Below are 27,793 nucleotides of genomic sequence, written 5' to 3'. Positions count from 1 at the left end.
CTGATTTTCATTAGACTTGTTAACAATTAGAAGGAAACCCAACATTGAGAGTCTTAGGAAGATAATCACAGAGGCAGAAACTTTAAAACTGTATCATCTCAGGTTTCTTAAAATGAAGTATTCAAAGTCTGAGGTAGGGTTGTTATTTGAGGTATTCCTGGAAAATCTTTGAGGTCCATTTGAAAGCTCCAGATTCTTTAGATTGACTGTCTCATACTTTGATTGCGAATAGAGGATTGTAGCTCAAGTTAACATGGAAAGATAGAGGTCTAAAGTCTCTAAAACATTTGGATGTTCAGTCTCTGACAGAAGGTTTGGAGACATGTAGAAAGTTCAGTTTTGAATGGGTGAAACTAATATTTTATTCACAGTTTCTCAAACACAAGGCAGATAATATTCTTCATGTACATTATTTTTTTTTACAAATATTGGAACAACGAAATTAAACAAAACATTTTCATGAATTCATCTCTTAATGTTCTACACAACTTCTCATGGTGCTCTTATTTTCCAGTTTGTGTTTTGGATAGACTAAAATGTATTTACAATAGCCAGAGTTGACTGATTTCAAATATTTCTAAAATCCAATGGTTTAAAAATAAAGGTCCAAAAATTCACCCCGTTCCTTTTATTTACTGAAAGAGATCAAATCTGAGACTGTTATGTTGAGCTATAAAAGCAAGAATAGTAAAAAATTTAATACAAAAAAGCTGATATACATTAGTGTCTGTAATTAAAGGAGCATTAGCAGCTGGCAAGGCTCTCCACTTGCTCCTTCAAAACTTGTATTGTGAAGCCCGAATTTGTTTACATTCATACCAGTGTTTAAAACAACAGGGTTGAATTCATATCAGTTGTCCAGTGGCATCGACCAGCCAAACATCTGGTATGTTGTTGTTTTTTTTTTTTTTGTTTGTTTGTTGTTGTTTTTTTGTGGAGGGTCCATTGAGGTCCAGGCACAACCTTGCCCACAGGATGATGATAGGGGCCCTGATAATTTGCACCATTTGTGATTGAGTTTACCTCCAGGTGTTGGGTGTACTCCCTGAAACTGAATCACTGAAAGATGCAGAGTCAGTTCTTGTGTAATTATAGTCAATACATTTCACCAAATGCAATTAATTCCCAAGATAATGACTGAATTAAAAACAGTTCTGTTTAATAATTGGAGATACTGGCATGAAGTGGGACGCCCTGATTGAGATGCTGAGAATCTGGACTCCTCCTAAACTTTCTCCTTCTGTTTTGAACCAAGTCTTCACCTAAAGATGGAAGAAAACAGAAAATATTTAATGAGTACAATAGACCCAAAATTCAAAATGAATTCAGTTTCTCATGTTCTAGTAACCTTGAAAAACACTCACCTGTTTGTAGGTCAGTCCTGTCACCTCTGTCATCTCCCGTGGGTCATGGTAACGTTTTTGGTTAAAGTGATGGACAAGAGGTTTTTATCTGGCTGTCTGAGAACAGCCCCCGGGTCCTTCCTTTGACCACCTGGGTCTTTTCTTCATTCTCACACAGTGCTTTTGACATTCTGGTTCTGTGGGACAGCAAAACTGTTCCTCTGTGACAGAGCTGGAAACAGCTTCAGCAGCCTCAAAGATGTTGTTCCTCGTCTCCTTATTGAGAGCACTCCCCACCCATGCAGTGAGCTCTGCCATGGGGAGACTTCCTTCAAGGCTGCCGCCAGAACTCCACAAGTCTATATGGTCCACATGGCTCAGCTCATCTGTGGTGCCATGACTCACTGTAGAAAAGCCAATTATACCAGGGTAAACTGCTGAGTGGATTTTAAGGCCTAGAGTTGGTGTAGGCAAGAATGCACAGGACTGAAAAAATCATTTTTCCCTCATTGATCCGCATTCATTGATTCATCATTTAGAAAACTGGGGGGGGAAATAACACTTAGTGTTCCTAAAACTTTTCACCTTATTTTACTGAATATTCATCTTTGTCTGCAATTTATCATTTTAACCACTAATGTCTGAAAAAGAGTGTAATCTCACAGACCTGTTTGTAGGATTGGGTGGCAGGTTCTCCATTTCTTTATACCAGTGATGTCAAAGTGAGGCTGCAAGAGGTCGTTTATAAATTTGTAATCAGCTGTGTAAGATGGTAGCCTGGTATCACCTGCATATTAACTCACCTCCACATTTACTGTGGGAAATGGCCACTGATGTGTGAGTGGGTTTGTTTCACAACTGCTGTGAGCCAGTGGCTGTGATTGGGCTGGGTTCACTGAAGGCAGGTGTATTTGATTGCAGTCTAGTCTACTTATACTCCAGACTACAAGTACTGCTGTTAGTGATGGCCAAATGAAGCTTTCTGAAGTGTTGAAGCTTGTATTGGCCAAAAGTATGAAGAGCAGCTTGAATCTACAACTTTGAAATGAACTGCTTCATTATCATTGCCCAGTCACAGCTTCTGTTTAACATCATGTGATAATTCTGTCTGATATCAGGCTAACGTTGTGGTGCTTTGAACCTGTATTTTTCTCTGTGTGACACAATTTTATGTCTGTCTCATGAATAAATGTGATGAATAAATTTGTTTAAACATGAACAATGGTGTGGTCTCCCTTTACTAGTAATTTAACATTTGTAAACATAACAGACCAAAAACATACAAGAATTTGCCTCCACTTAGACTTCTTCTGTTCTTTGGATTCATCATCAAACCATAAAGTGCTCTGCTGTGAGAATAATCTCTGAAGACTTGGTTTAACTACAATTAAATATAATAAACGCACAATATTTGGGCCTTTGTAAAAATTCCATCAGTAGTAAACTGATGATAAATAACATGGAAAGATATTTTTCTTTAATCCCTTGAACTGTTTTTATTTATTAAATAATGATGATGATATAGGAACCTCAATTGATTCAGCTAATAAAAGCGAGTCTCATCTCAAACCATTACCTGCTGGAAGGTGTACAGGACCTTAAAGATGCAATTTCTAAAAATGTATATTTTTCACCAAACAAAACAGAATGAAATTCAATTATTTTGATTCCTGTTCAACTAATATTTGCATCACTTCTAACAGTTTTCCTGTAATATAAGTTCAAAGACGACAGTATTAAAAGTACAGAACTGTAATTTTGGTTGGACGTTGCTGTAATTGTCTCAGAAACTAGAATTGTGTGAGCTGTGGGCAACAGCAGTTAATGATGGTCCATTTGAAGCTGAAGCTCCAGCACATGGATAGCATCACGGTGCTGCAGAAATACTGTGTCGGGGCTTGGTACGTCTGACCAGAGACGTCTGAAGTTTCTTTCAGTACGTCACTGCTTCAGTCCTTGACTCAGTGGTTTATAAGGAAGTGAATTACTGGTGGAATTTGTGGTGTGTGTGTGTGTGTGTGTGTGTTAGTGATTTTTTTTATTTTTTTTATTTTTTTTTTGCACGAGATCAGTGTGCAACATATTGACATACATTATTGGTCAATGACAAGTATTTTTATTGTCAATTGGGAAGAAATTGACCTCAGTGTGTTAAGGGTTTTTTTTTTTCTTTGTTGCTTCTTTTTGCTCTGTTTGTCTTTTCCTTTTCTTTTATAATAGAAACTGTGATCAAACTTTTATTTATATTCTGAAGAGAGTGACCTACCTGAGGTCACAGAGATCTTAACCACTGACTCTAACTTCCAAAATCTAGTCAGTTGTTCTTTGAGGCCCTGCACATGTTTTTGCCAAATTTGAAAAAAATCTCAGTGGCGTTCAAGAAAGCTTATTTTCAAAACATGCACCAGAATCATAATGTTACAGAGGTCTGATACGTAATCCCATCAGTCAGGGAGTAACAAGAGTTTGTTTGTTGTTTAAAATTGCTGCCTTTCTCCACTCTAACCCTGCTGCTGTTCTCCGCACTATAATCACTTCTTAACCTTCTCTGTGCTGCTGGTTCTTGGAACCATTTTGCTGGATCCTGACAGTATGCTGGGATGTTGATACACCTCTCCTGTTTTGAGAGGAGGAGAGGTTTTAGTTCCAAAAGATGAAGAGCAAACTCCAGATGTATCACAATGTGCAAATAAAGCAGCACCCTTTGTCTTCCTCCTGCTGTTGTTTATTAGGTTGGTCCTGACATCGTGTTTTAAGTCTTATTTGTGTTTTGTTTGTTCTTTTCATCAGTTTGGAAACTTTTCCCTTCAACATTGTTATATCCTGCTGCCATTTGGTTTTACTACGTCTCTTCCTAAATAGAAGTTGCATCAGTGATAGCAGAGATATCTAAACAACCTCTGCATGTTCCATGGGAATTTCTAAGCCTGCACTTATTCCAGTGTTGAATACTCAAGTGTCAATTTAAAATTCTTTGGTTTTGTGGTTCCTTTGAAGTGGTTTTATTTAGGATCCTTATTACTCTTTTTTGCTCAAAACATGGGTGTGTGTATTATAGGTGACTGATATATCCATAATGTGGAGTATCCACAATAGTTTGTGATGTATTATCACCCCACTAAGTTTTATTTCAGATATTTTATTTTAATTCTGTTATTTGTCATCAGGAGTTTTGTTTTGCTCAGATTGAGTGTTAATTGATTATAGAAAAAACAAGTCTTCAATTTTTTTAAACCCTTTTTTCAGTTCATTCAGAAGTTGTTCCAAGTTACTTCCACAATAACTTTGTATCATCTGCAAACAATATCACTTCTGTGTCTTTGAAATTACTTCAAATTAAGACATGTTAACACAAACACATTTAAAAAATAAAAACCTTACCCATTTATCTCTCATGGCCCTGGTGCCATCTGTCTGCATTGACTTGATCAGAGGTAGCAGGGTGTGATACAGGAACTCTAAAAAGACACATTAGCGTATGTTTGGTGGTCACTGGCTGAACTGGGTACGTCTCTAACTCTGAATGAGCCAAAGGGGGCCAGATGCATGTGTCTGTGGGTTTATGATGGGCGTTGGTGTAGATCGTTAGCCTTGCTATTGTTGACGTTGACTTATGGCTCCGAAAGACTTGGTCGTTGTGTCCTTGGCAAGACACTTCACCCGTTGCCTACTGATGGTGGTCAGTGGCGCCAGTGTCCGGCAGCCTCGCCTCTGTCAGTGCGCCCCAGGGCAGCTGTGGCTACAATGTAGCTTGCCATCACCTGTGTGTGTGTGTGTGTGTGTGTGTGTGTGTGAACGTGTGGATGACTGGATGTATAAAGCGCTTTGGGGTCCTTAAGAACTAAGTAAAGTGCTATACAAATACAGGCCATTTATGTGGGTGTTTTAATTTCAGAGACTTTTACAATGTAGAGGTGCATTTCAAAGAAGGTGAAACTAATATCATTGTGATATTCAGTGTCATATTTTTTAATAGTTTACCCGAGTGTGAAAACCTTGGTTTGGCCTCTAAAAGCTGCTGTGGGGGTTTACACAGAGGTGCAACTGAACACCTGCAGGTCAAATTAGTGTGAGGATGCATTTGCAAAAATGCTCTGTGAGTGGAAAGTTCTTTGGGTGATCTAATACTGCGTTAATTGATGCAAACATGGAATCAGTTCAATTCAGTAATTAGCTGCTAAGTGCTGCTCAAACATGAGCACACCAGTGAGGGAGCCAGTGATGTCCTCACAAAATAATTCTTGTGAGCAGTTTTAACATTTTTATGTGTGAAAACAGTGTGGCAGTTTAGGTCAATTAAAGGAGGCTGAAGAGGAATCGGGGTGGTGTGGTAGAGGACTTCATGTGTAGCTGACTGATAAAGTCCACTTCATTTAAATGTTGTTATAACTTTCAAAGTCAGCAACACATTTATCTGCAATGACTTTTCCTCCAATGAGGACACTGGTATGAAATAAAGCTTCTGTTAAATACTGTTAAAAAAGACTCAGAAATCTCGCTGTGTCATGTCACACCCACCAACTAAAGAAGAGTTTGACCTGTTTTGAGCTCAGGCCTCTCATCACAGGCTGATGTGTGCTTCCTCCTGCACACTGACACAGCTGGTGGATGTAGTTCAGTGGAAAGAAAACAGTTCCTACATTAAAATGTTAATAAAAGTTTGTGGATTTGCATTTGAGTCAGGCATGATTTCTAAAAACTTTGCAGCTGAGGAAAACCTTTGTTACTCTGAGAAATACATCAAGTCCATCTTGTTCCAATTTACTGTAGAGACTTATTTAAAAGGAGTCACCAGCCCCTCACCCCACACTTCAAGCCCGCTTGAGTAGAAATTCTGTACCCAGGTTGGAGATCACACAGTCATTTCTTGAAGTATCAGTGATTAAAATATAAAATTTCAGGCATTAAGTGTTTCATATTTTATAAAGTGTGAGCTGGAAGGATTTGGTAAAGCTCATTTGTACGGCTGCTTTCTAACTGTACTTTCTTTTTTCAGACCTGAGAAACAGCATTTTAAAGAAATGTAAATGATGCCAGTTGGTAGAAACAGCCTGACTGCTTGTAAAGAGACTCACAAAAGAAGAAGCTCAAGCCCCCCCCCCCCCCCCCCCCCCCCAAACATTCCTGCCCACACCCACAAACCCCCTTAAAAGCCCAGAATTACTCTTAAGTCCTAAGTCTGTCAGTCTTAAGTCACCTTCCTGCCTGGTTTGGAGCTCTTTCATCAGAGATACTTTCTCCAGTTTTCCTGTTTTAATCACTGGGATTTCAAAGATGGAAGATTATGGGATGCACTTTTCTCCAGGTATGTACTCAGCATTGTTGACTGGTGAGCTAATATGAACAGAGTTGGCTAACTTCTAAGACAACGTGCAAAAATACTCTTTTACTCTGTGTTGTAAGTCCTGATGGCAGAAGTCACCATTTCTCCCTCCACAGTTGAACAGAGTCCACTTTAAATCCTTTTTGGTTTTAAAGAATCTACAAATATCCGACTTATTTTTTTCTACTTTGTGGGAAACCTTTGTGTTTAAGATTCATTGTGTTGATGCTCAGTCATCAGGTAAGTAAATCCCTGAAGGTTGATTCAGTTCACCTGGATGTAATGTTTTCAATGGAAGAAATGTTTTGTGACTTCTTCAGTCTGAGACCTTTTGGGATTTAAGACTCATAATTTAACCTTTGTTAATTTTTTCTGTTAGAAAGTCAGTCGTGCCAAAACATATCAGCAACTGACTCATGTGGACCATATAGACTTGTTCTTAATTGTTCTTGTTCTTAAAATAATTACCCCCAGGGATCAATAAAGTATTCTGATTCTTACTTTGCCTCTGTCTCTTTACCCTCACAGACTCGTGGAGTTCAGGCAGCAGCCCTGAAGGGAGTCTTTCCTTGGAAGAACTCGCTACATGGGCAGAGAGTGCTCTAAAAATGGAGATGAGCAACAAAACTACCTCTGAGGCTGTTTTCATCTGTGGTTCAGTTTCAGGGAGAGGGACAGCCCCCACGCAGGGAGTCGTATACCCAGCACCTAGAGATGATCACAAATGGTCCAAATTATCACGCCCCCTATCATCATTCTGTGGGCAATTTTGCAGCTGGACGTCAATGGACCTTCCCCACCTCACCCCAGATGTTTGGCTGGTCGATCCCACCAGGCAACTGACATTATGATTGCAACACCAATGTCTTCAGCACTGCATAGAATGTGAACAACCCCGGACTTCAGTTTTTACAGAGAAAGCGGAGAGCCTTGCTAACAGCTAAAGATGGCTGTAGCTACTGTTACATCTCTCTTTCATTTCTCAACTATCATTCTGAAGCCTTAAGATTGGTATTTCTGATATACTGGACGCTAATGTTATTTTTTTTATGTTTTCATTTTAATGTAAAGTTATTTAAAAGTTAACACAGAGGCAGGTTTGATAAAACTCAGTGAACTTCTTCGTCATTTACACTTTTACAAAACAAGGAAAAATTAGCTTGGTCATAGTTGGTGGGGTAGATTAAGGCTTGTGTGAGTGATTGATAAAGTCCACTTTTTATATGGTGTAACTGTTGTAAAGTCAACATGAATCTGTAATGATTTTTCTTCCAATAAACGAGGACTTTGCTAAAACGAAATACTTTCTCCATGCGTCATTTTTATTGAGTCTCAAACATATTTGGTGTTAAAAAGTGTAATGAAATCTCATGTTTGGTTTCTCATCACAGGTGGGTGTGTGCTTTCTCCTTCACACATCAGCCAAGGTGGAGAGCCTTACAACAGTTAATGTTCAATATCACAGATATTGTAAATAGTAGCTAGTATCAATGACTGAGCTGACAGGATATCAGGATCCTGATCTGTTCTGTTTTCTGTACTTTTAGTAAATGGTAGGTATGGGGTGAATATTAGGCAGTGTTGGGCAAGTTACTTTGAAAAAGTAATTCAATTATAGTTACTAGTTAGTTCTTCAAAAAAGTAATTGAGTTAGTAACTGAGTTACAATATTCTAAAAGTAATTAATTACTTGAAAAGTAACCATTGCGTTACTTTAAAAAAAAAAAAAAAAAAGAAAGTTTAACCCTCTGGGGTCCAGGGTATAATTGGCCGTTTAAAAACTATTTACTTTGCCTTGTTTGGTATCATTCTTTTCAGCACAACCTCACGTGCCTGAATTTACAGTCATGTTTTCATTTTGACATACTGTATTAACACAATTGATCCAAAATCAGACAAAAAACAGAGTAGAAAAGTTATATTTTTTACTGTAACAACCACAAACATCTTTAATGAATCATATTTCATAACTTTAAATGCAAATATTAATTGTCAAGTTTAAAATCCTTTGAACAAGTTTTGCAAACAACAAAGTTATTTGCATCCATTTACCTTTTACCCTTTTTTTTTTAAATAACCATTTCAAACTATTTACAGAACAATCAGCTGTTCTGCCTTCAATAAGATGCCACACAAATTATTTGTGCCACTCCAAAATATAATTTCTGTCCACATAAAGGAGAACATCACAGCCTGATACCTGCAGGTCTGACGGCAGCGGGTGTATCACTCCTTTTTCCACCTGGAGACAGCAGTCGCCGCATTGTTCTGACACGCAACACAAAACTATCCACAACACTACACGCTGGTCGTGTCCAAATTCATGGGCTGCATCCTCCTGAGGACACGGCCTTCGCTGTCTACGTGGGCCGGATTCTCAGAAGGTCGGGTAGGCCGGAAGTAAACGGCTGGGGAAATTGGACGGTCTAGCCTTCTGATTAGCGTCACCGCCATCTCGGTGGAGTTTAATAAACTCAGCCGTCTGCTCCTTGCTATCTAAAATATAACCGGACACTGGCGTAAATTCTCGACCATCTCATACTTCTGTTTAATCAGTTTTCTGTTTGACGTTTATTCAGCTGTGTAAAAACCAAGGAGGAACCCACCCGGGGGATTAATAAAGTTTTATTTTATCTAATTTAATTTACTTTAATCTCAGCCAAACCGATTGACTCACGAACAAATAAAACACTGAAAAAAGCCCAACAATAACATTTTTAGTTTGTCTAAGTGACTTGTATATAGAGATTGAAAATGTGACGTCATTCACGGGTAAAACCGCAAAGAATTCTGGGAACTCGTGGCAAGAGGTACTAGCGCACGCAGGCTTTCAATTGAAATCAGTTATACAGCGATAAAAAGAAACACAAAAATGGCAAGAAGCTGTTGTATTATTAACTGCAATAGCCGGTCGCATGACAGCCACGGGAAGCCGACGGGTAAAGAGATCGGTTGTTATCGGATTACCTCGTTGAAGAGAAATTGTTCGAGCCATGTTTCCGAAGTAACAAAGAGGCGACTGGATTGCAGCCATTCAAAGATCAAATATAACGTCCCAGAACACTCCAGCTCACAGGTTAGTCTGCTCCAAGCATTTACACGAAGGTCAGTCTGCTGTTGTAGTTAATGCGTCATTTTTCTTAACATAATTGGTGATACAGGTTACAAGCAAGTCTGGCACTGAACAGAAATTGTCGCGCTATGCTCCTTTGTTTATTGTGCATAAATAGTGAATTGTCCTGACATGATATTGCGTTTCGCTTCTGTTATTATGGTACATTGACAAAAACATATACTTTTATTCACAGGATAAAACAGTTGTTTTGTATCACTAATTGCCCAGTACGATTACAACATACAGTATTATTGTCACTGCTACATTTCTGTGATGCGAACAGAAATTATTTCCACTGCTAATTAATTACCATTGAGCTCAAAGGTCCTATTAATAAACGGTTAACGAATGTGTATTTATGACGACGATTTGTGAGACTGGTAAACTTATGATACGTACGATGGTCTTTCGTTCTACACGGTGCATTTCAAGGTCCTGCACCCATCCAGCGGTAAACTGTACCTGGGCTTGTTGCAGTGACCTGAAGTTACTAAACTTCATGAGTGTATGCACTCACTCCAAGAACCGTATGATTATAAATATGAGCGTGGTGAAAGTTGGGCAGCACGCTAACGTATTTTGTCCCTCTGTAAGGGTCTAACCCTTTCACTCCTTTGATTTTTTTTCCTCTTTTCTTTGACTTTTCATCAAGTCTGTCTTTGTACGAACCGGCATTGTTCTCCTTCGTTTTGTACATACCTTTTTGGGGGGCAAAGAAAAAGCAAGAATTTATTGGAACCGAAGAATGAACGTTTTGCGGTGCTGCAAATGCTTGCATTTGATGCGGTACTTGGATTGTTTTGCCACGAGTTCCCGGCATGCAATGCGCGAAAGTCACGTGGTCTGTCAATCTCTATTACGTTTAACCTGAGTAGCGAAACTCCGATCTGAAACTGATGTGCCGTTCTCGGCGGCTTCAGTGACTCTCGAGCTCCCGGCTAGCTATCGAGCTGGTGGGTAGCAGACGTCTCCGAAAACGTCGAAGCACTTTTGCAAATATGCGATATCTTGATAAACGGAGCAGATATTTGATGTTTACACAGCTACTTTCTCGCCTGAAAATATGTTAAAAGTTTATTTTGTGACCCAGAAAGATTAGTGAGAGTAATTTTAAAACTTAGTAGCGGCCGCCATTGTTGAAAACTGGAGTTTGGCTGGGATATGGTGGGCCACGAAGGACACACCCGACCCATCCTTCAAATTCGGGGAAAAGAAGGACGCATTTGTCGGCTGCATTCGGAGGAGTCTACGAATTTGGACAGCCTTTGGCGCGTCGCTGTGACGTAATCGGTCTACAAATGCAGCCTCAGGAGGATGCAGCCCATGAATTTGGACACGACCACTAACTACACAAGACAACACATTAACTACACACTCCAAACACGCTAAACGTCACAAATCTCTCACATCTCAAAACTCGCGCTCTCTCTTTTTCTGCTGTCTCTCTCTGTCTCTCTCTCGCCATCACTCATAAAACTTCCCCTGGGTTTTTTGGGGGTTTTTTGCTCATAAGCAGAGTGTGCTTGCTAGCGCTAACATGACGAAACTATTGAGAAAAAAAACCGCCGCGTATATATTGTTTATCATGACTCTGGTTTTACGTGGCCTATCAACACAATTTAAAAACTGGTATATATCACCTTGTTGCTTTGTCTTTAAGTGGTCATGTGATTGACTTACCACGACTACTTTATTCTTCCTCAGTCAAACAGCAGCACTCATGTGATTGTTTTGCCCCCTTAGCTCCAGGTGTTGTGCTAGACAGTGATCGTGATTGCCGTCCGCGGGGGCGCGCAGCTGCTTAAAGCTGTAGCGTCCAGATTAGGCTACTTCCGTGCAACTGATATAAGATGCGGTAAGCTGAACACAGCTTCAACCGTCTGTTTGATGAAAAATAGTAACGGACCGCATTTTCTTGTTAGTAGCTGTAACGGCGTTGTAACGATAGGAATAGTAATTAGTTAGATTACTCGTTACTGAAAAAAGTAACGCCGTTACTTGTAACTCCGTCATTCCCATCACTGATATTAGGCCCTTTATCTTAAAACCTGTTGATTTGAGAAATATTAGAATTCAATAGAATCTGTGGCTTCTGGAAATACCTTCATGTGTGCTCAATCATCCAGGTAAGGACATCCCAAAAAGTCAATTCTGTTCATCTAAACGTAGCATTTTCAGTACAACAAACGTTTACAGAAAAACGTACAGGTCAGTGGCCACTCTTTCAGTGATGAGGACGTACACATTAATGGTCATTGAGCTCTTGTGTCAGGGAACTCCAGTGTGGGTACTGGTGGCTTTTATGATTTGATCTTTGTAGTCATTTAACTTCCTGTCCCCTCTTAGTTTCTCCATGACCAGAGCTTCTAGACACAGGCATAAACACAAACATGAAGCTTAAAGCTGCCTTACCTTTTCTTCAATGGCCGGCCAGCTGGTTATGGTCCGTTCTGTCTATGGGATGAGTATTGATAAGATTGTCACGATTCCGATTCCATTTTCGATTCTGTTTAACGATTCGATTTGTCGAGGAAAACCTGTTATTTTATTGTTACTTGGTTATCATTTACAGGCACTGTCATTATTTCATCATTACTTCATTAGTCTGTATTACTTATCTTCAGTTTATCATGTATCATTTATTGTTTATTTCAGAGCACGTAGGATAAAACCCATTCTAGATGTAATACTCTATCATGTGGCGAAAGCACCTCTCGAGCTAGAGGGTCCAGTTGGGCCTCCTGCAGTCACTTGCAGGCTTACACAAACATGCACATACACGTTCACATACACACTTATTAAGGAAAGGGAGGTCGTCTCAGGACATGCTCCCTGTTGGACATACACTCACAAAATACACACTCATGAACACACTATTGGTTAAGTTCCCAGAAAGCATGAGTGGAAACATCTGGAACATGTTGTTGTTCATAGCCATAGAAGGACATAGAAGGAGATAGGGGAATGTTTCTGAATTCTTCTGACGTCATAATGACTATAAACTCTTTTTTTTTTTTTAAAGGAGAACACTAAGGTTGATTAGCTTAGAACTTTGGTTTACATCTACATTTACATCTTTTACAAATTTAGGAGTAACATGGCCCTACAAACCCAACAGTGAGACTTCAATGGGGTGTCACAGGGTCCCCGGGAAAAAAATTGTAAATGTAAAATAATGAAATAAATATTCTTCTGTAGCAATAACAAAGTATAACATAAATTATTCTGTAGCAATTACACAAGAATATCCAGTAATGTCCCTGCCTACAATTAAACACATTCACTTACCAAAAATCGGGGTATCTGCTGTGGCAAATGGGTGTAAGGCTTTGACCACAAACTCAGTCACTGCTCGGTAACATTAGTCTATCCTGGCCTGAAAGGAGACGCTACCGGTAGACTGCAGCGAGAACTGCCAGCATCTGATCCAGCCAGACTCTGTCTCTCTCATCATGGTCACCTAAATGCACAGTAATGGCAGGTTTTGTAATAAGGCAGATCGCGCTAACATAATATGCACTGTTAGTTGATTATTTACCTGCCGCATTAACGGGAGAGGACGTGTAAACGTTACCGCTGCTGCTGGGTTGAGATTCACGAGTCCGGAGCGGAATTAAAAACACGACATTCATTTAAGGTTATCGCGTGTTTTGTGAGCAAATGCTTTTGCATATTCGTAGTGTTTCCTCCCTTAAATGAAATATCTACTTGGCAAGTATTGCAAGTTGCCCTGTTGTCATCCGTTCTCGTAAAGTATAATCAAACTTTTTAGCGTTTGAGCCGCCATGTTTCCTGCCAGGTAAATGACGCTCCGCAACGTGGTGACGTCATTCGGGGCGACTGGAATCATTAAGGAAATCGTTTGCAAAAATGGCAAACAATTCCAAGGAATTGAAACAGTAGGAACCGGTTCTCAACAAGAAGCAGTTTTCGATACCCATCCCTAGTTCTGTCACATCCAAAGGCATCTCCTGGATCCTGTTTTCTCCTGGCTGGTTCCTGTTTTGGGCTGAGGTGTCCATAACCCTGCTCGCCACTGTTTTTTGCATCTTGAGAGTCGTTGAATAAACCTTTTGAATTTGTACGCATTAACGTGGGCTACACAGACAACTTCTACTCAGGCTCCAGCTCCAACAAGGGTGGCTCTGATAAATGTGAGGTTTTAGCAAATAAAGAGTTCATTATAAACAATTTTTTTTCTTCCAGTGGATTGGATCTCCTGTTTGTGACTGAGACACAGATGAGAGTGGGTGAGCCTAGCTTTATTTCTGAACTGTTACCCTCCGACTGCTCATTTCTTAATGCTCCAAGGAGATCAGGTAGAGAAGGAGGAATATTGACTGTTTTTAAGAAAAGAACTTTCACTACAAACAACTCCATGTACTGGTTTCCCCTCCAGCGTTGAACTTCTCATATCTGACCTTTGACGCTCTCAACCGGTTGTGTGTGCAGTAATCTATCAGCGCCTAACTTTAACAAAGATTTTTAAATGACTTTTCATGTTTTGGGCTGAAATTGTATCGAAACAGGATCAGATTATAATAGTTGGTGATTTTAATATTCATGTCTGTTGCCCTGATGGACTGCTTGCTCAGGAGTTTTTAAATCTTATTCAGTGTTTTGACCTTGTACAGTTTGTAGAAGGCCCTACACACCAGCAGGAGCAGACTCTTGACCTGGTGTTATCATATGGTTTATCTGTTTTATATTTGGAAATGTGGGATTCAGTGTTCTCTCATCACAAACCTGTTTTATTTGACATTTCTCTTGTGCATGAGTTTAAAGCTCGCGCTCCACCCCGCCGCTGCTGTCTTCTCCTCCACTTTTATAAAGAAAATCTTTACCGATCCCGAGATTACTTATTGGGCCCACCCCAGATGAGCTGCTTTTGCAGTTCCAGGAAACCTGTACTCAGACCCTAAACACTGTGAACCCATTAAAAACCAGGCTCTCAAAATGTGTTCCTCAGCCCTGGTTAAATGAATCCACCCGAGCAGTCAGGCGTCAGTGTAGGAGAGCAGAGTGAAAGTGGAAGAAAGACAAATTGCAGGTTTCTTTTGAAATGTTAAAAGAATGTTGGAAATTTGATCAGAATACAGTGAAAATGAGAGAAACAGATATTTTTCTCAGATCATTGTGTTAAATTGTCATAATCGCCGTGTTCTCTTTAACACTATCAGCTCTACTCTAAACAACCCTGAAGCCTCTGCTGACACATGTAATCAGTTCCTTTATTTCTTTGTAAACAAGGTCGAGTCTGTCAGGTCAGCAATAGTACTTCCTACAAATGACCCATCAGTGTTTATTCTCTGCTCAGCTGTTTTACATTCGTTTGAGCCTGTTTCATTCACAGTTCTTAATGAGCTGGTTAGACAAATGAAACCCTCTGATTCTCCTGCGGATGTTATCCCTGCATGGCTCTTTAAAGAGGTTTTTCCCTCGATTGGAACTTCAGTCCTTGCCGTTATAAATAGCAGTATGACTTCTAGTGTGGTTCGCGATGGTTTTAAACATGCAATTGTACATCCTTTATTTAAAAAAACTGGCCTTGAACCCTCAGTTTTCTCAAATTATAGACCGATCTCAAAACTCCCAGAACATAGTATTTACCCAATTCAATACAATTTTGATACTAATGGTATTATGGAGGTTTTTTAGTCTGGTGTTAAACATTTACATTCCACTGAAACAGCACTCTCACAGGTTTTTAATGACGTTCTTATAGAAAATGAAATGATTTTTGAACTAAAGTGGACGATAGAAGATTGAAAAATGCTGCCTGGTCTGATGGGTCTCAATTTCTGCAACACTCAGATTTTAGTGTCAGAATTTGTCTTAAACAACAAAAGCATGGATCCATCCTGCCTTGTATCAGGAAACGCTGATAAATTGAGCAAGTGAAACCACAACTTTAAAAGATTATTCTCCAAAATGAATCTTTTTGACAGCTTAACCCTTAGATGCACACGTGGTATCAAAAATGACCCCACGGCTTGTTTTTCTTCAAAATCTTTAAAATGCAAAGTTGTAATATATTCATATTCCAGGTATTCCTCATAAAATATGTTTGTAACATGAGGCCATTTGCATTTTTATTTATTTTTTCATTAATTTTTTAAAAAAATGCAGTTTTTGTATCACTACCCCACTCTTCCACAAGTGGGGTCAAAAATTACCCCAAGCAGTTCCTATGGAATTTTCTATGAAACTTTCATTCTTAGCACCTCTGACTGTCCCACTTACACTTCTGATGGATCAAGAATTAATTTTTACACAGTAACATACACGATTTAAAGTCAGGGCTGCACATAAGTGGTCTTCAGGTGTGCCCTACAAATGATCCAGGACAGATGGGATGAAGAGCCCATCAGAGGCATTGACTCAGAATTTGACATCTCAGATATAGAGGACCCAGACTATTGTCGTCCCCCTCCCCCCGAACAAGACTAGTCAGATACAGAGGAGTCCTCTGAAGAGGAAATGGATATTGAGTCTAACACAATGAGCCCCTCTTACTGCTCTAGCCACAATATTCTGAATTAGTTGGCCAGGGCTTGCACCTGGGTCTAGTACTTTCTCCCCAGTAAATGCATGGAAGATGTTCATGTCTGATAATATAATAGAAGAGGTGCTGACATGCACAAACATGGAGGCACAAAGAGTAGCCACAGACAGGGGAAAAGAGTGGAAAAATGTAATCAAACAAAAGCTCCTGGCCTTCATTTGATTGACCATTTTTGCAGGAAGTGAGAAGAACTGGGATGTACAAGTTGGTGTGTTTTTTGGGAGTCCTCTGCATAACCCATTGTATAAGGCCACTATGTCAATTCAAAGATTTAAAGATATTGACCGTTTCTTGCACTTTGATGACAAGAGGACCAGAGCCTACCGACTGAAAACAAACCACATGGCAGCTTTCCGCTACATATGGGGCCTGTTCCTGGTCAAGTGCAGGCAGAAATTCATCCCTAGTGATTGTGTTACAGTGGATGAACAACTTGTGCCTTTCAGAGGGAAGACCCAGCTTCTGCAGTATATGCAGAGCAAGCATACAAAAGTGATACAAGCGATAGAAAACTGCAATTTCTTAAAATTAATGAAAAAACAAATAAAAATGCGAAGTGCCTCATGTCACAAACATGTTTTATGAGGAATACCTCAAATATGAGAATGTTACAACTCTTTGTTTTGAAGATTTTGAAGAATAACAACCAAGTTTGTAGCAAAATGCATTATTTCTATTTGGGGTCATTTTTGACCCCACTCATGGAAGAGTGTAGGTATTGGTAGGTTGTGCATCCAAGGGTTAAACAGAAAATCAGAAGTTTCATACCTACAGCAAGTTTGATAAAAAATTTTAAAGATCTTATTTTTCATAACTTTCAGGACAGATTTTTAATAAGCTGCAGGAACCCTGTTCAGTGTGAGTAGAGAACAGCCAAGTCTCCTCTAATAAACCTCCATCTGTGCCACTGAAAACAGATCATCAGACTCTGACTGTAAACATGTTTCCATTTGTCACTTCAGTCTTTACTCTGAAAAACAGGAAATGACATCATGGCTCAAAATCTTTGTCATTAAACTTTTTCTTTATTTAACATTTTTTAACATTATTTAACAACTTTATTTAACTTTATTTAACAAAATTAATTCAATAAAAACTTGAGAACAGGGAACTGATTTTTCATTGAACTGTTGAGAAAAAAAGAAGGAAAACACTGAACACAAACACCACAGAAGAACAGTTTACAAAGATTCAAATGGAACTACGGGAACATTTTCATTCATAGCTGTCTCATTAGATCTTTACAGCAGAGTCTATCTGAACTCTGTGGAGCAAAACAGAGCGTGTCCGCTCCGACCGGCTCTAAAGGGTTAAGTTGGACCCTGAAACCAGAAGAGGATGTTTCTCTCTCTTCAGATTCACCGTCATCCTGTGATGGGAACGATTTCAGCCCTGCGTGATCGCGCTGATGTTTGCACAGAGCAGATAATGAAGTGAATGTTTTGGCACATTGGTAACAGTGAAACAGTTTATTAGTAACGTGGGATCGTTTGTGTGCAGAGTATGAACTGAGATTTTTGAAGCTCTTGTCACACTGCTCACAGCTGTAGTTTCCTTCCATGTGTGTACGTTCATGCTCGTTACAATTATCTGAACGTGAGAAGCTTTTGTCACAGTGTCTGCACTTGTATGGTTTCTCTCCTGTGTGGACTCGTTTGTGTGTTTTAAGGTGACCTGCAGTGGTGAAGGATGACCCACACTGATCACAGAGGTGCTTTTTGACACCACTGTGAAAGAGTTTGTGTCGTTTTAAGTCACCTGATGTGGGGAAGCTTCTCCCACATTCTTTGCAGTATTTCAGTTTGTCTCCAGTGTGTTTATGTTGATGTATTTTTAGGCCGGCTTGCTGACTGAAAGTTTTTCCACAGATGTCACAACGAAAGTCTTTCCCACCACCACAGCGATGACAGGGTTGAAAAGTGGACCCATCTGTGTCGCTCTGCTTCTAAACAAAGACACAAAGACAGTGTAAGTCAGTCCTTCAACACTTTTATCCTGAACGTCGCCTGAAATAAAGAGCATCTCTGCAGACGTCCAATTATATTTTAATTGTTTCAATTAACACACTCAGTTTACTGGGCTACAATAACTACAATACTACCACCATAATACTACAGCAATACTTATTTAATATTACAGTAACATCTGACTTACACTTAAGTACTACCACACTAATGTTTTTAGGGTACCCACATAGTGCTAAACTACTGTAACACTGCAATAATACTGATTTAATACTGCATTAATAACACTGTAATTGTGCAGTTATAACACTCAGCTGACTGGGACACAAAAAAACACTATTACCCCCAATGACACTGAAATTATAACATTAAATGGCTATTTTAACACTAAAAGTACTAAAGCTATATGAAAGCAATGATACTACAGCTACAATACTACGAAACATTACGTAACGATACAACTTTGTTAACGATATCAGAAGATTACTGAATGGTTTGGTTTTGTACTTAATTTAAGTTTTATATTATTCCATTTACACCTGACAGAGGAATGAGCTGCTGTAAACCAAAGGCCATTTATACACAAATAATAACAACACTATGATATACCATGAAACTGCCTGAAGATTCAATAACAGCATCATATCAGTTTTCAGGACTTTTTGTTTTTCTTATGATCGTGTAAGCAAAAATCATAACTGAAATTAAAACTTGAATAATGGCTCAGAGCTACTCTTCGGTGCAGTAGAAGTGCTAACATGCTAACACAATTTAATGAGCAGGCTTGTTCCAAACAGTCAGACTGAACTTACAAGAATAAAATAAAAATACATACCTCACAGTAACTGCACTTGTAGAGTCTCTTTCTGGTGTGGATCTGTTGGTGTTTTCTCAGGTACTGTGGAGTTTTAAAAGTCTTCTCACACAGGTCACATTGATAAGGTCTCTCCTCAGTGTGGGTAAACATGTGGCTTTGTAAGTGTGTGTCTGTTGTAAAGTATTTGCCACACTGATCACACCAGTACACATCTTCTCCGGAGTGAATGCGTAGGTGTATATTTCGGCTCCGTAGCTGGCTGAAGGTTTTTCCACAGAAGTCACAGCTGTATGCCTTAACTCCAGAGTGGGTAACTAGATGTCTCTGTAAGCTGATCTTTTGAGTAAAAGCTTTGCCGCACTGATCACAGCTGTAAGTTTTAACTCCACTGTGGATGACTTGGTGTGTTTTTAGGGCTTTCTTCCAGGAAAACGACTTTCCACACAAGTCACAGCTGAACAGTCTCTCTCCAGTGTGGATGAGCTGATGTTGTTTTAGTTCAGACTTCAAAGTAAAACCATTCCCACACTCGTCACAGGTGTATTTTTTCTCTCCCTTTCTTCTGTGAGGTTTGTCGGCCTCCTGAGAGCGCTGACCTCTCGGTCCACGTTGGTCCTGCAGTGACAGAGATACAAACAGAGGCAGTGAGTGAAATGCAGTCATTAAACAAACTGAAGCTTCAAACTCCCTCCATTAACACTAGTTTTAATCCTGAAGGTGGAATGTGGCACCAAACACCTTAAAGGTCTCTTATCCCCACCTACTGTTAGTAGTAACACATTACATCCAACCTGCTGTTAAAGATAATTAATGACTGTAAACACTCTAAAATCATGCCCATCCCTCCTGCTTGTACACAAATATTAATGCTAATTGTCTAATTTATTCAATGATAATGAATCAAATGTAACAGTTACTAGCTTGGTTCAGTGCAGGATGATGTCAGAGTCTGATTGTAACCTGAGGGGTTTTTTTTTTACTTTTTACTCTCTACATTAAAAAAATTATATCTGTATTTTCTACTCCTTACTTTTTCAAAATAGGCTTGTTACTTCTGGTTTAAGGCATTTGAGGAGAGTTATTTCATCACTGCAGGTATCAAAGATCAAATTGATTAGAGCCTAAACAGTAACATGTGAAATCCAATCATGATAATGTACTAATCATGAGAGATGAAAGAGGCAAAACTGTGTGCTTTAGTCAGGGGTTAAATTGGGCCGGTGTTTGTTTTTTGGCACAAAACCTGAACGACTGCAGGTGCTGATAAGGTGCAGTCGCGGTATTTCAACATCTAGCAATACAAAGACAACAAAGAAAATATTTTTTATGTGGCAGCGTTTCTATCAGCTCAACAAACATCAGCAAACACAAAACTCTTTATGTGCATTTTGTCTCAGTGTGATTTAAAGACTGCTGTAAAAATCCTCTGCAGGTTAGTGCAGGATAAGCAGGTAAGTTTACTGTTTACTGCATTGTATTATTACATTATTATTACATTACATTAATATAGCACAAGGTTCAGTTAGTTTAGCATAAAACATATATCGGTACTTCAGCTTTTAATGGAGTATTTCGTAACACTAGTTTCTGTCACCTTCTGTGTTGAGCTCATTGTTTTCTCTGCAGTGGCTGAGCTGAGTCCAAGTAGCTGTTGTTCCTCTGCTGCTCCGTCAGACTCTTCTCCTGCTGATCAGCTGGGACACAAAACAGATCTTTGTTAGACTCCACACTGCACTGAAGTGTCTCATATGTTCATTTGAGAACACAAAGAACAAATATTTAGCTTCCCTGGGTGGGCAACTTGGTTGAAATAAACACAAAAGGTTTGAGCACCGATACCAAATTTAGCAGTATGGCACACCAGTACCAGGAGAGCAATTCCTGTTTAAAGAATGTCCTGGCCAAAAACAAACACAAAACAATCAATGGAGCTGCAAAAACTAGTACAGTGTTTCCAAACCACTGTGCCGTGGCACATACGTGTGCCGTGAGAAATGATCAGGTGTGCCGTACAAGATTATCCTGTCTGAGTGGGTGTAGAAATCTGAGCCATGATCTGAATAACCCTCATCACAGTGGGGTCCACTCACACTTGGATTCTATACATGGATCAAGTCCACTGCACTACTTTCAAGTATTCTGAAACCTGTCCTCTAATGTGTGCCTTCCTCCTCTTTGTATTTACTCCTCCTCTCTGTCATTTATTCTAGCTGTCTTATTATTTATAATGTTTTCCAAGCACAGTTGGTATGGAGCACCCACAATTTAGCTGAATATGTACAATGAAAATAACAAAAACTATTCTATTGTATTCTATTCTATTTATCTTTGTTCCTCCATTTCAGTTTTGTTTGCAAACATGAAAATTATCTCACCCTCCAAAAAATTATGGAGCTTAAAAAATCAGCAGTACTTCTAAATGTGATAAAATTAGAGCACAGATCCCCTCTTAGGGGCCGAGGCTGTATTTGTTTTAAAAATGCATCTCTGGTATCTCTGGCCTATCATTATTATTTTGCTAACAGTTAAGCAGACTCACTCGCTGAATACTGATCAGTATATATCAAATAATCTTTGAAATGATTCTAATAACAGGCCTCTCACAATGAGGCCAGTTTTTACAATCACATGCCCTGTGGGCCGACACAACTTTGCCCTGATAAGAAAAAGGCAGCTGTGTTTTAGCCTGGAATACATTTATTTTTATATTTCTCATAAATGTATTTTATTATAGCGCTTTTAATGCCAACATGTCAGAATTTTTGGAATTTAAGTTACCTTAAATGGATGAAGGGTGGCGCTAGCTAGCTTGGTTAGCTAGCTGCATTCAAAAATTTTCCTATCGTTGCCTAACATTATACCGGTATTATCGTGAACGGTATAATATGGCCCAGCCCTAATTCAGAATTGGCGACTGAAACACGTAGGACACATAAGAACATCAGGAAATAAAACACCGATAAATATAACCTCAGTAAAAGAAGTCAGTGTCAGCGGGGGTTATTACAGCTGTGTACCGGGGCCTGAGCTTTGTCGGTGGTAATAACAGCTCGATTGCTTGCGAGGCGAACGGGTCTATCCACGCTTTGCCGTGAGACTGGACAAACCGACCAGACACATGAAGATTAAACCACTACATTCTCGGCTAAAAAGATATTAAAACGGTATTTGGTGACACACAAACAGGGTTTTTCAAAGTTCAGTTCTGTTAGTTTCCACATGCCGGTTGTTGTGTGCTAAAAACAATGGCCACCAGGCCAAAGCAATGGTTTTGACTCAATCAGCGTTAGCCCCGCCCCCTGAGTTTGATGGGTGAGGTTGACAGATAAAATTATTTCATGGTGAGACCTGAAGGTGTCAACTGTGCAATAATTAATTAAAATGTGAAATAAAGAAATAATTAATTAAATGTGTCAATAATTAATTAACCCTTTAAGACCTACCATAGAACCAAGTCCGGCAGAGCTTATATTATATTTTTCATGCTGTGGAGCCATTTTTGGGAGCATTTCAAGTTGCTATACATCAATACAACAATTATAGCCCAGATTTTAATAATATGTATTCATTAAGTGCATAGTAATTACATAAATTGCAAAAAAGTGCAATAAACTACAAAAAAATTGAAAATCGTTTTTGCTTTTTTAACATATATTTGTAGTTAGAGAAATTTAAGAGGCTTATCCCTCAAAACTGTAAATACAAAAAAGTTGCACAAAATAGTTTCCTACCACAGGAAATTTATTTTGAGTGTCTTCGTAGTATTATTTTTGAAATACACCAATTTTCATATACTGCAGGAAAAACTAAAATAAATATTATAATGCAAATTTGCAAAAAAGCAGCATATGCATCAAAATAAACTATTTCCAGCAGTGCAATATGAGTCCTAAGCATCCCAGAAACGACACAGAAAGTCATAAAGTCAAAGATAACTTTTAAAAATACCAGTATAGGCCCTGAGGCCCTGATGGTAAAAAAATACTACATACAAATGACGTCACTCCCGGTTTCGGGCAGGTAATGGCGGACATGCAAAAGTTCGCGCTGACGTCTATTCCAACGTAAGAAGTGTTACAAACAGCTGATCGGATTGGCAAAGCGTGTTTCTGGAATATTATGTTTTTGTTGCTGTAAGTGCTTTTTATGCAGTTTTTGCAAAGCTTTATGTGGAAGGAAACCGTGACCTAGGACAAGCTGATGGCATAAGATGTAAGTACAACTCCTCCGGTTTCATATGCAAAAAAAATGATTGCGCTAGCTTACGTGGTTGCAGTGCTACCGGGATTTAAAAATAGTTACGCAAAACAGAGCGTGCCCGCTCCGACCGGCTCTAAAGGGTTAAATGTGTCAATAATTAATTAAATGTGTCAATAATTAATTAATTACATGTGTCATAAATATTTATGTAATTAATTATTTCCGATTTTAATTAATTATTGCCACATTTAATCAATTTTTTAATGGTGTATTTAATTAATTCATTATGGCAGTCCTGGCGTTCCATACCTAACAGCCTCCACATGTTCTCACTGTAATTTCCCCTCATGAATGAATTTATGCTGCACTAATCTGAATGTTTGCAGGGAAATCAAACGCATTTCACACGCAGTACTCAAGCTGACTTCCCTTTGTTTGAATGACGACTTGTACGCGCTGACTCCACAGACAAGGTACGAAAATATGTCAGGCTACGTCAATAGCAGTTGGTCTTCAGGGTTTCTACACCACAGCCGTATTTCATACGGGTCCACATTTCCAATGCACACTATTTTCTGCAAGTACCGCTGCTTTGCCTCTGCACGCAATCGGTGTCTATACAGTTCATTCTCTTTTGAGCTGCTTTTAAGCATCTTTCTTGTAGTCGTCGTTCCAACACAGTGTGTTTGTTTTGATTCGTAGACCCCGAAAATGGCGCTGCACTCCCACAATGCATTGCGGCGTGACGTCAACTCCAAAGCCCTATACAGTTTGAAGCTGGAGGATCTCTATATTAATAATCCGATAGCAGCTAGGTCCCCTAACTTTCAGTAGCTGTTGAAAGGATAAAGTTGTGGTATATCAGTGGTTAGAAATACCATTATTACTTTAGGATTAGCTTAACACAAAGTCAGGGCTGACCCGGGACCATTGCTGTGAGTCACAGTGCGCAGCATAAAAGTCCTTTCACATCGGACACAGGATGTGCTGCTAATGCTAACTGCTAACTAAGAGCAAAGGATCCAGAATTTGTTGCTGGCTGCTGGGCTCTGTGGGTTTTTGCAGCAGCTCTACCTGTACTAGATGCACCTGCTCCTTGTCTTTTCTATCTCTGACTTTATGTCCTCTACAAGAGTTTGTTTTTTTTGCTAGTTCTTCAAATGTTCAATAAAAACATCTATGCTAATTCATAACGAAGAAAGCTTTGTAATGAAGACTGTCATTTCCAAAACACTGCCCGCCCCCACCCCGCGGTCCGCAGCGCTGTTGAAGACCTGTAGACCTGTGACACAAAAATCACCAAACTCGGACGACCACAGACTGTTTTCCTTCATGGTTGACTGGGTAGACGTGTTTTAGGTCCGCTCCGCTACACGGCTCAGCATTTACCTAACGAACCTACTTCTTTGAGATTTTGATTCCCAGTTTTGGATGTATTTTGCCTTTGTAGACTACCGAAGATTTAAAGAATGTCAAAGTCAAAGGGCAAACAAGACCGAGACCGAAAAACCTCGACACCTGCGGCGCCTGTAACTGCAGCCGAGATTAGTTTAATGCTCGAGGAGCATAGAGCTGCATTGCTAGCGGACTTCAAGTCATCCTTTCAGGACTTGTCCTCTAAGTTAGACAGTGTGCAGTCTGCAGTGCAGGACCACGGTCAACGCATTAATTCTTTGGAATCGACATACACTGAATTTGACCAACGTCTGGACCAATTAGAGTTCGAATGCTCTACGCTTCGCAAAGACAACAACTGGCTAAAATCCAAGGTGGCAGACTTGGAAGGTCGCAGCAGAAGGCAGAAACTACGACTTGTGAGACTACCTGAGGACATTGAAGGCCCACACCCGACAGCTTTCTTTTTTCAGCTCCTCGTCGATGTTTTCGGAGCGCAGGTGCTTCCCTCACCGCCCGAGCTGGACAGGGCGCACCGGAGTCCAGCTCCGGTTATTCTGCGACCAAATAAAAGACCTTGTAATCCGTGAAGCTCGTAAGAAAAGCGAGCTCAGCTACAGCGGCCATAGGATCCGGTGTTCTGACAAAACAGCCTTGTCACTGTCACTATCCGATCCGTACCGGAAACCCGATCGGTACCCCGCATGCGCGAAAGGTGTCTTCTTCCGGTCGAAGCGTTTTACGATAGTTACGGGTCAGAGTATCTGTTAAGATGTTAAGAATAATAAGTATCTCTTAACATGTTTCCAATAATAAAGCATTTCAATATAATGTAGACAAAAACGAAAAATAAAAAGATCGTTACGGATCAGGACTCCCCGATCCGTGCCGCGCATGTACAGGGGTTTTCTTCTTCTCTTTGTTTAATGGCAGTTTACTCCCCAGTATACGAGGATACTGCCACCTGCTGACTGAGCGAATGAGCCCTATTGTAAAATGAACGAGCGTCATTACAAACGTGTGTTAAATTTGATTTAGTGATAGTCGAGTGTGTTTATGCTTGTCTGTGTGGAGAAGATTGATTGGAATAGTGATGATGATGTCCGCTTACACTGTCAATTGTCAGTAAACACTTCATCTGGCTGATGAATCTACATTGTTTTAATAACTTTATTCGATATTGATAGAGAGTAAGCTGGATATATAAATCTAGATAAACTATCCATTTTGGTTAATAATATTCTTCCAAAAATTGTGATGTCTCTTTGTAACCACTTATTTAGGATTGTCTTACATATGTCAACATTATCTAAAATATTTACTTTTTCTAAGACTTTGTGATCTTTTGAAATTGTGATGCCCAAATATTTTACCTCCTTCTTCACCTTTATATCGTACAGTAATTGTGAATTACACTCCTTTAATACCAATAATTCACATTTATTTAAATTTAACTTTAAGCCTGAAGCTTTTGAGAATGTAGTGATTATTTGTTTTACCAGGGGAATCTGATGTTCATTTTTTAAGAAAAGAGTAGTGTCATCCGCAAGTTGACTAATTATTAAAGAATTATCCATAATCTCAATTCCGGCAACGCTGCTGTTTTTAATTAGAATTGCGAGCATCTCCACAACCATTATGAACAACAACGGAGGGCTTCCACACCCTTGCCTAATTCCTCTTTTGACGCTAAATCTTTTACCAGTGCCATAGCCTAATGACACAGAGCTATTTATATCATTATACAGTATACAGTGGGGCAAAAAAGTATTTAGTCAGCCACCGATTGTGCAAGTTCCCCACCTAAAATGATGACAGAGGTCAGTAATTTGCACCAGAGGTACACTTCAACTGTGAGAGACAGAATGTGGAAAAAAAAAAAAATCCATGAATCCACATGGTAGGATTTGTAAAGAATTTATTCGTAAATCAGGGTGGAAAATAAGTATTTGGTCAATAACAAAAATACAACTCAATACTTTGTAACATAACCTTTGTTGGCAATAACAGAGGTCAAACGTTTACTATAGGTCTTTACCAGGTTTGCACACACAGTAGCTGGTATTTTGGCCCATTCCTCCATGCAGATCTTCTCGAGAGCAGTGATGTTTTGGGGCTGTCGCCGAGCAACACGGACTTTCAACTCCCGCCACAGATTTTCTATGGGGTTGAGGTCTGGAGACTGGCTAGGCCACTCCGGGACTTTCAAATGCTTCTTACGGAGCCACTCCTTTGTTGCCCGGGCGGTGTGTTTTGGATCATTGTCATGTTGGAAGACCCAGCCTCGTTTCATCTTCAAAGTTCTCACTGATGGAAGGAGGTTTTGGCTCAAAATCTCACGATACATGGCCCCATTCATTCTGTCCTTAACACGGATCAGTCGTCCTGTCCCCTTGGCAGAAAAACAGCCCCATAGCATGATGTTTCCACCCCCATGCTTCACAGTAGGTATGGTGTTCTTGGGATGCAACTCAGTATTCTTCTTCCTCCAAACACGACGAGTTGAGTTTATACCAAAAAGTTCTACTTTGGTTTCATCTGACCACATGACATTCTCCCAATCCTCTGCTGTATCATCCATGTGCTCTCTGGCAAACTTCAGACGGGCCTGGACATGCACTGGCTTCAGCAGCGGAACACGTCTGGCACTGCGGGATTTGATTCCCTGCCGTTGTAGTGTGTTACTGATGGTGACCTTTGTTACTTTGGTCCCAGCTCTCTGCAGGTCATTCACCAGGTCCCCCCGTGTGGTTCTGGGATCTTTGCTCACCGTTCTCATGATCATTTTGACCCCACGGGATGAGATCTTGCGTGGAGCCCCAGATCGAGGGAGATTATCAGTGGTCTTGTATGTCTTCCATTTTCTGATGATTGCTCCCACAGTTGATTTTTTCACACCAAGCTGCTTGCCTATTGTAGATTCACTCTTCCCAGTCTGGTGCAGGTCTACAATACTTTTCCTGGTGTCCTTCGAAAGCTCTTTGGTCTTGGCCATGGCGGAGTTTGGAGTCTGACTGTTTGAGGCTGTGGACAGGTGTCTTTTATACAGATGATGAGTTCAAACAGGTGCC

General features: G+C 39.8%; 2 protein-coding genes across 3 annotated transcripts in view; both read right to left on the bottom strand.

Annotated features, from left to right (window-relative positions):
• LOC146701054 (uncharacterized) overlaps positions 1-25,622 on the bottom strand; it is an 85,464-nt gene extending 59,842 nt beyond the window's left edge. The window contains exon 1 of the mRNA XM_085467388.1: positions 25,152-25,622. The gene's annotated coding sequence lies outside the window, so the exon portion shown is untranslated. The remainder of the gene's footprint in view (positions 1-25,151) is intronic.
• LOC146701055 (uncharacterized) lies at positions 17,350-20,817 on the bottom strand. Of its 2 annotated transcripts, XM_085467387.1 has the most exons (3): positions 20,722-20,817; positions 19,146-19,742; positions 17,350-18,291 (listed from the first exon to the last, which is right to left on the bottom strand). In XM_085467387.1, exons 1-3 carry the CDS (start codon positions 20,737-20,739, stop codon positions 17,566-17,568), a joined length of 1,341 nt encoding a protein of 446 aa, XP_085323513.1. In that variant the 5' UTR covers positions 20,740-20,817; the 3' UTR covers positions 17,350-17,565. The 2 variants fall into 2 exon arrangements, with proteins under 2 accessions (XP_085323513.1, XP_085323512.1); XM_085467386.1 differs by lacking the exon at positions 20,722-20,817 and having other exon boundaries at positions 19,146-19,833.
• Positions 25,623-27,793: the final 2,171 nt, after the last annotated feature.

The sequence above is a fragment of the Copadichromis virginalis genome, linkage group LG9 (assembly GCF_057382275.1).
Source record: "Copadichromis virginalis isolate Kocher_CV1m ecotype Utaka linkage group LG9, C_Virginalis_male_GT1.1, whole genome shotgun sequence".
Taxonomy (NCBI): Eukaryota; Metazoa; Chordata; class Actinopteri; order Cichliformes; family Cichlidae; genus Copadichromis; species Copadichromis virginalis.
The sequence above is the reverse complement of the archived record's forward strand: the minus strand, read 5'-3'. Positions and strand labels throughout refer to the sequence as shown.